General features: G+C 42.3%; 2 protein-coding genes across 3 annotated transcripts in view; one reads left to right on the top strand and one right to left on the bottom strand.

Annotated features, from left to right (window-relative positions):
- The window catches only part of LOC109914804 (unconventional myosin-XIX), a 54324-nt gene extending 48887 nt beyond the window's left edge, over positions 1-5437 (bottom strand). For both annotated transcript variants that reach the window (XM_020514412.2, XM_048612589.1), the window contains exon 1: positions 5087-5437. In XM_020514412.2, coding sequence (XP_020370001.2) covers positions 5087-5173 — 87 coding nt within the window. In that variant the 5' untranslated portion in view covers positions 5174-5437. The remainder of the gene's footprint in view (positions 1-5086) is intronic.
- Positions 5438-6259: 822 nt separating this feature from the next.
- Positions 6260-7903, top strand: pigw (phosphatidylinositol glycan anchor biosynthesis, class W). The gene has a single exon (XM_020514413.2). The coding sequence runs from the start codon at positions 6260-6262 to the stop codon at positions 7781-7783; it is 1524 nt and encodes a 507-aa protein (XP_020370002.1). The 3' UTR covers positions 7784-7903.
- Positions 7904-9019: the final 1116 nt, after the last annotated feature.

Raw genomic sequence — 9019 nt, 5'->3', positions numbered from 1 at the left:
TGAGAGCGAGCTACAGGCTCCACCCAGTAAAGATTCTCTTCTCTTCTAAATAAATTAAAACCAGGAGCTCAAACTGGTGAACACATCGCCAGAAGGTCTCCACAGCTGACACCTTCACTGACGGTCAGTGGACTGCAGACTGCGGGAGACCAGGCACGACTTGAGTACAGTCAAAAAATGACCCTATAGTGTTAGCCGTTAATTACTTTGTACAATCACAGGAAAAGCAGACAAGTTTGTTCAGAGACACACAGATAGTGAAGTGAAGTTTGGAGAAGTCCACTGATGTTATCACAATGCTGGCATGCACATATCTTGCTGTCTTCATGGACACGCTGACAGTGTCTTGGAAAGCCAGCTCTAACAGGACACTCAGTGGCTGCAGGAAAAGCATGCACATCTGCATGTCATCACTTTAGCCACTGGCGCTCAGCATTAGGCATGGGAAGAGGAAGCCAAGTGATCTTGACCCCACATATGATGCTCCTTCCTCTCAAGGAGAGGTAGTGGTACCAGCAGACACACAGACAGAGAAACTACAGAGGACTCCCCAGAGGTTACCTCTCAGTACACTCGAAAGATCTCAGGCTCGTTGATCTCCATGCAATCCCCAACCCTGCAGAAGTTGCAGCCAACAAGGATGAGCCTACATTTGGACAGGTCACTCTCAGCATGTCTGAGCCCTCTAGCTGCAAACACCCCTAGGATCATCTACCCAAATCCAACAAGCCAATAAAGTCCACTAAAGAGAAAGTTCTTTCCATCCCAGCTGCAGACACCAGGACTGCACTGAGACATAGTGAGAGAACAAGGAAAAAAGTCTCTCCAAGGGCACAGAATAGCACAGTGACACATTATTGGAAAAATGCCTACAATTCTGAAAACATATATGCGCTTTCAATTATGACATCTCACCGACTACCATTTTAGATGTCAGACCTAGTTATGTGACCACAATGCCGGAGTTCAGTAGCCTCTTCATGCATCCCAAGGAGGACTGGAACATTGCTCAACTTGGAGGTGTATCCTACTTAGCCGTAGACGTTATGTATCCTTCAATCCTCACATCCATTATGTAACCAAGACCTAGCATTTTAACAAGGAGAACAGAAGCTAAACAAATGCCTTGTAATAGTGGCTTGCTTCCAGTTATGTTCCATATTTATGGGCACCTCGTGTGTGTGCCACTACATCCATAAGTGCACATTTCTCTGGAGGCAAAGGTTAATTCCTACATGCTTAACGAAAGAACACACTCCTTCAAGCACAGGTAATGACCACTGCTCAATTACCTTCCAAACATGAACTCAGTGCAAACTTTTACACCACACCCAATAGACCAAAATAAAACGAAATTTTATTCCACCCACTGTAAATTTGTGGCCAGCCATTCTTCTTTCTTATTGTGGAGTCGAGGTGTGGTCAAAGATGGCATGCTATTCAGGTCATGTTCCTGAGAGCGAGCTACAGGCTCCACCCAGTAAAGATTCTCTTCTCTTCTCCCCCACTTCACGTACCATATTTTGTCGCTATTCCTGCCAACTCCTGTCAGATTTCAGAATCCTCACGTTCACATCCAATCCTTTTATATTCAACAGTTAATATCCCCAACTTTCCCCACAGCCCTTGGCCTAATATATTGTCTTGTCCAATATTAATTTCAATGTCCACACAGCAAAATCAGAGTGGTGGAAACTTGTGAAATCAGCTTTCAGTACTGTCCTATGCTATATTAGATCCATTTGTACATTTGTGTTGATCCCTTCACTGTCATTAACCCTTCAGCATCAGAGTATAACACATCCCAGTCCCAAACTGGAGTTTCCCACTTTCCAGTACACTGCATTCATTACCCCCGATAACCTTCCTTGTTGCTTACTGCCCAAAACCCCAGTTCCGACTTGGCCCACATCACAAACTGATAAATAAAGGCTCAGCGCCAAGACCAATATCTCTTCAACTCCCTAAATGACTTATCTGTGATGTCCAGACTGTTTTGATGACCTGCAGAACTGACTGCAGCCTGAAACTCAGACTGAAAGGTCACAGATCCCTAGACCCGACTCACACCAAATGCATGACTCACCACAGCCAAACCCCAAACTGAGATTCGACGATGTCCTTGATTGAGAGTTGAGACTGACAGCTTCACACTGCTAACGGTTAGTCTTCTTTGGCTTTCAGAGCCAACCATTTGGTTGAAGCATATGCCGTGTGGCTGCCAGATAAGCTGCTCGCATATGCTACAGGTGTGACAATGATGTAGCATAGTGTCAGACAACAACATATTCATCTTCTTGACTGTTCAGTTCTGGCTACCATGACAAGCTATGTGCCTCTGTTTACGCTAAAAAGCAAGCCAAGCCATTAACTTGCTGCTTCAGTGAGAATATAGAGGACCACAATGTGCTAAAAGGCAAAGCAAGCCACAGATGCTGATTGTCCAAGCAAGAGGAAATAAGTCAACGCTAAGAGAAAAAAAAAAAAAAATCGAAGATCCATAAAATATACCTAATGCAGATGCATGAAACAGATCCGTGTCTCTGCACAAATAACAACCTGAAAGGAGCACTGGAACTCATGGTCACCTTACATTGCAAAGTTTAGTGGTATTGGTCTGACTTTCAAGTTAGGAATTGGCATTGTCTCGTTGCTCCCCAGTGCACGGGAGAAGCACAAACTGCACATAGGTGAGGCGAGAGTAGCTAATAATAAGACATAAATGCATGGAAATGTCCAGTCACCAATGATAGCAAAATTTACAACTCATCATTTTAACCTTAAGGGAAAAATCAGACTGTTTGCTTAATGTCAAGAATTGATTTTTCATTTTTACTATAATTTACCAAAGTTCCCGCCATTGCCCACACCACTGAGGACGCCAGGAAAATTCCATCTTATGTTTCTGCTCTTGGTGAACTGCTGTATTCTCGATATTTCCTAACTAACCTGTACAGAGATGTTAATACACACCTCTGGAACAGGTGTGACTTGAACTCGGGCCTCTTTGCTCAGAGGTAGGAACTCTACCACTGCACCACAAGAGTCTTTACAGCTCTAATTTTCTAATCAGTCGATCTGTTCAGAGATGTTACAACACACCTCTGGAATAGGTGGAACTTGAACCCAGGTGTCCTGGCTCAGAGGTAGGGACACTAACACTTCATCACCACAATCCTTACAGTTGTACTCTACCCATAAACATTAAATTGTCAACAACTGTGTACTTTGAAAAGCAATTTGTTTTATCAAGAATATTTTACAATTGTCTAAATTCATATTCAAAGAGCAAATACAAAAATTGTAAGAAGTTACAACTAATAGTTACAGCTTGAAAACTGCTATCATTGAAATCTGAACATTGCTGCCGAAGCATTGCTCACAAGCCAGGACAGGGGCTTAACAGTACGCATCTTGGCTCCGAGTCATTTCTAGCTTGCTAGTTTTGTAACAGAACACTCACAGCCCACTGAAAATGTCTATAATCCTAATGCCAGCATGGCATTTTTCAACAGGGTGGAGTTAAACTCAAAAATCTGTTAAGGCTTGACTGTTAACACAAAGTCAGACTCAACAAGATGACTCTGTCCAAGTCAGTAAGGGACACAAGCCTATTCTTACAGTCTCAGAGAAAGGATCTTAGGAACAATATTATTGCTGCACACACCAGGAATTTAATGGTTCAACTATTATGCTCAGAAAAATTCCACTCATAAATATTCTGACAAAACCTTTACAGTAATTTATTTTTCCATTGCAAGGTCAAATTTAATAGGCGTACATAATTTTCAACCAAACTTAAAACTGTCCTTTCAACTGTAAGCGATTGGTCAATTTGAAATCAATCAGCATTGCAAGTGGCTGTATAAAACTACTCAAAATCCAGCAATGCAAGTTCAAACTTACCACCTAAACTCTGTGGTTATCGCACCCAGTCTAGTAAAGTAGAACGCAATAAAAAAAACTCGTGCGATTCTAAGATATGTTCAAGGAAGGGGGGGATGGGGGTAAAAGAAGGGATTGCTTTTGGGATATTGTACAACTTTGCCACAACATGGTCTTTAATGAAACGCATTCAGCTTTATTATTATCACGACGGTCGTAGTGACAGGCCATTGTTAAGGTTGAAAGTCAAGTTTTCGCTCCTTTTAAAATCAAAATATTTTCAAATTTCCTCCTTTCCAGAAATAAACAAGTTTTTCAGGAGTGCATTTTCATTATAACGAGTCATGCCAATAAACCACAAACTGCCATTCCTCGACAAGTTATTCAACGGTAGTTTGCATCACAGCCGAACTTCATCCTGCCCTCTTGACCGTCAAACACACTCATAAGACAAGGGATAGAGAAAGTCGGTTTGGAAATACAATGGAAATTCGAATACAATCGTATTTTTGGACATCAGGAAAAGCGAATTATAGTCATGAACCATAGATGATTCATTTCCTTCTTTTGTCTAGACTTCTCACGACTTAGCATTAAAAGCAAGTATTTAATTCACGGCGGCACTATCACAGCAATCTTGCCACTTAAATGTTTAGACGATGCTAGTTTTGTCCCAAGCAGCAAAAGGAAAACAGCGACCTACAATCATCCAGGCTCTTTCCCTCCACGATCAGGAAGTCATCTTTTAGAGTTTGGTGACCATACGTTAAATCAAAAGAAGACGTGCATTTATACGGAGCCTTTCACAACTTCAAACACTCCTTGGTTCTTCGCAGCAAAACCAAATCCTATCGACGTTTGGTGACTATCATCAAAGTGGTTGAGATTGTATGTTATTTGAAATTCCCAAGTAAGATCGGCAGCGCCCCTTTCCCCCGACGCGTAGTATCGTTTGAAATACTCCTCATCGCCTTGCTGATTTTTAATTTTCGAACAAAACACTGCAATTCGCTTCATAATCGAAGAAGAGCGGTAGTGAAAGTGTGCGGTACAGTGAGACACATGGATACCACTCTTTGTATGGATAAATCAAACTCTCCGCCTCACTTAGACCGTTCGAGTGGCAGTGAAGCGCTGACGGTAACGGTTACAGAGACCAGCAGCCCCTCATCTCGAGCCTTTCTGAGCCTCTCCTTCTTACCTGACTCCCCGCTGCCGAGGGGGCAGCTCCCCGCGCGCGATGAACCTCCCTCGGATCTCGCCGAACGTTGCTCACGAAAGCTGCCATTCCCGCTCCCCATCCCGAACAGGCAGGAGGGCGGGATCTGGCGGGAGCACGCCCATCTCGCGGGGATTGGCGAGAGCGCGCCCAACTCGCGGGGTCAGGCGGCCGTTGCTAATCGCTGTGACCTTTCACCCTGTCCCTGCTCCCGCGTCCACGCGACGCCGCGCAGCTTGGTGTCCGGGAAGCCGCGGGTGGGAGGGAGCCCTGCCGCCCAGACCCAGACCCAGACCCAGACCCAGACCCAGACCCAGACCCAGACCCAGACCCAGACCCAGACCCAGGCCTCGGCCTGAGCCTGAATCGTCGCCTCGTCCACCGTGCTGTTTTAACCTGTTGCGAAGAGCTTGGCCGTTGAAAGGGCACGGGAGTGAGCAAATTAATGAATCCTCACCCGAACGAATTTAACGTTTGGATAGTGTTGTGGTGACAAGGACGAAACGACTCGGGTAATGGATCCCCCCTTGTGGCCCTGTCCCTCGCTCAGTTGGGTGCTTAATGCATCGGGTTTGTGGGGATGATATTGTAAGACTGTGAGGCTCAGGGGATTACATCCGATGTTCCTGACAAGGAGACTACTTGCTTTCAGTTGTGTTGTCACAGAAGACATTGAATGGCTGTCCGATGCTTTCTTTGTTGTGGGTGATGTGCTCAACCTCATTTCTAAACACCGCAAGTGCACAACCAGCAAACCTCAGGAATAGAGATAACAAGGTGCAGAGCTGGATGAACACAGCAGGCCGAGCAGGAAAGCTGACGTTTCGGGCCTAGACCCTTCTTCAGAAATGCTTCTTTTCATGAGAAATTAGGTCACGAGAGTGCCCTCAAAATGATCATCTTACACTTGTTGGATTCCTCTTGAAAATACGTTTGATATCGTAAGATTTATTTTACTTACCAGAAACAACTCATCCCAATTGTAAGCGAAAAACAAAATGCTGAAAATATTCAACAGGTCGGGCAACATCTGTGAAGAGAGACTGAACGTTTCTGGTCAATGACTTCTGTGTGTTTATTAAATCTAATGTAATTCTCTTACCAAATACAGAATATTTTAAGGTGTCTTGTTCAGGAAAAACGATCATTCCTAATATGGCAGAAAAAGAACTCAAAGTAGAATTTATCAGTAACCTGAGTGGTACTACTCTAGCGGAGAATTTATTGGGTTTAATTCTGTCTGCATTATGTGTCACGTATCGAGGACTGATATTAATGTATTTTGTTGGAGAAAGTGCAACATCATCATGGAAAAGACTTCTGATTGATTTTATTGTGTTAGTGGCATTTCTTGTACTGTCCTGCACAATTTTGGCAGATATGCTTCACTGGTTGGTGCTGGTTCTAGTAGCTGTACTTGCATTATCTGTGTTTCAGATATACAGTCAACGAAAACAGCATTCTCGTCAGCAGTTAAAGGAAGTCATAAGATCTTTTTTGGAAACCAGCTTGGATGTGAATTGCATTCCCTTTGTCACTTTATTTCGCGTCTTCATTAACATAAAGACAGGCATCAGCATTCTAGCTGTGGACTTTCCAATATTTCCAAGACGCTATGCCAAAGCTGAAACGTATGGAACTGGGATTATGGATTTTGGAGTGGCAGCTTTTGTTTTTGCAAATGCTGTTGTATCTCCTGAAGCAAGACAAAAGAACAAAAATATATCATATTCCAATTTCAGTTTTGTGATTAAACAGATCATAGCAGTTTGGCCTTTGGTTTTCTTAGGGTTAGCTCGTTTAATAAGTGTTAAAGCAGTGGACTATCATGAGCATGTAACTGAGTATGGTGTACATTGGAACTTCTTTTTCACACTGGCAATAGTTAGGGTCTCGTCATCTTTTCTTTTGATATTATGCCCTGTGAGAAGTTCCTGGATCTTGTCAGCTAGCGTTGCCGTCTGTTATCAGTTGCTCCTTGAAATTACAAATCTGAAGCAATTTATATTACATGGAAATGATGGCAAAGGCACAAGGTTTGGATTCATTAATGCCAACAGAGAAGGACTCTTTTCATTGCTGGGATACATAGCCATTTACATGGCTGGTGTACAGGTTGGCATTTACATAATGAAGAAGAGAACGTTGGTAAAAGACTGGATAAAAGTTCAAGGTTTCCTCGTAATGAACTTTTTGATCTTGTGGCTGCTACTGCACGTGTCTGAGGCCCTCACAGATCCAGTATCCCGCCGAATGGCCAACTTGAGTTTTGTTTTATGGACAGTTGGGCAGAGTTTGTTTTTTCTGATGATTTATTTACTGGCTGATCTTGTTTTAGTATTTATCAAGGTTATCTCAGGGATGGCTAATGTACCAAGTTCATGGAACATTTTACCAGATTCTTCCCAAAAGACAAAGAATAGGACATCGTTGAAAAGCCATTCTTTTGGAAAGTTGGATAAAACCACTGTACATTTCTGTCTTATTGAAGCTGTAAGCAGGAACCAACTTCTGTTTTTCCTGCAATCTAATATCTTGACTGGTTTAGTGAATCTCACAATAGATACGGTTCATAGCAGCACATTTATTTCCTTATTTGTACTTTTAGTTTATATGTTTTGTAATTGTGTCATTGTCTACATTTTACACATTAATGATATTACCTTAAAGTTTTGGTGATTAGCTCTTTGCATGATTCACTTTCAACTAAGTAAAATCATCCTGACACTGAGGCCAGAGTTCTTGCACTTTACTAATCAGCCTTTATGTTACATTTACACCTCAAATAATTTATAAAGTGTAATTCTCTGCATTTGTAGGTTTTATCTGCCTGTGATTATTCTGCTTATTCTCTGCAAAATAGGAAACAAGTACCAAATTATGTATGGCCAATCACAGTCACTCATAAAATTAATACATTCATTTGTTAATCCCAGACCATCAACAAGGAAGACTAATGTACCAGCTGACTCTTCTTTCTATTTCAACATTGCTAATAGAGATATTGAAACTCAGTGTTCACAGAATCACAACGGTATGGAAGCAGGCAATTTCGCCCACCCTCCAAAGAGCATCCCATCCAGACCCCACCCTCTCCCTGTAATTCTTCATCTCCCATGGCTAATCTAGCTAGCCTACACATCCCTGGACACTATGGGCAATTTAGCATGGCCAGTCCATCTAACCTGCATACCTTTGGACTATGGGAGGAAACCAGAGCACCCAGACAAAACCCTCAGACATGACGAGAATGTGCAAACTCCATACGGTCACCTAAGGGTGGAATTGAACCTGAGTCCCTGTTGCTGTGAGACAGCAGTGCTAACCACTAAGCCACTGTGCAATGTTGGACAAATATGAAATGAATCTCATAAGCCTTTTGTTTTATTTTTGATGGACCTCATCCCAAGTACAAACACCTTGGCTATTTCAAATGGTGAAAACCCCCAACATGATGTTTAGTGACCAAATATACTATTTTGCTTGGAAAAGGACTTTGGATTTATAACTGGACACATGTAAGGTAGCTATGTCAGTTACTGGCTTTAAAAAATAACAGCAGAAGCTATTCTGACACAAACACATGGAAGATAATCTCTGAAAAGCATTGAACCAGCTGCAAAAAAAATACACAGCCTAGATAAAAGCTAAATCTTGAAAGTGAGAGAAAGAATTACCCCATCTCCCCCATACCTATTTTAAGTTCAATTTCACCTGACAGTTGACCTGGCAGTTTAACAATGAGAAGCCTTGCAGCTTACTGAGAATCATCTGCTTTTCAAAACCTCCACTCCAGCTGAAACATGAATTCAGGGCTACGATAAAAGTGACTGAAATAATTCTATCACTTGTCTTTTTCTTAATTGTATCTAATCTTTGTATATGGTACTGTGAGAAATTAAACTTCCAGGGTAG

This window comes from Rhincodon typus, chromosome 26, assembly GCF_021869965.1.
Source record: "Rhincodon typus isolate 14 chromosome 26, sRhiTyp1.1, whole genome shotgun sequence".
Lineage (NCBI taxonomy): Eukaryota > Metazoa > Chordata > Chondrichthyes > Orectolobiformes > Rhincodontidae > Rhincodon > Rhincodon typus.
Note: the sequence above shows the minus strand (reverse complement) of the source record. Positions and strands in the feature narration are given on the sequence as shown.

Excerpts from the sequence above, each read along its gene's own strand:
- pigw (XM_020514413.2), top strand. The coding sequence starts at position 6,260 with ATGGCAGAAAAAGAACTCAAAGTAGAATTTATCAGTAACCTGAGTGGT.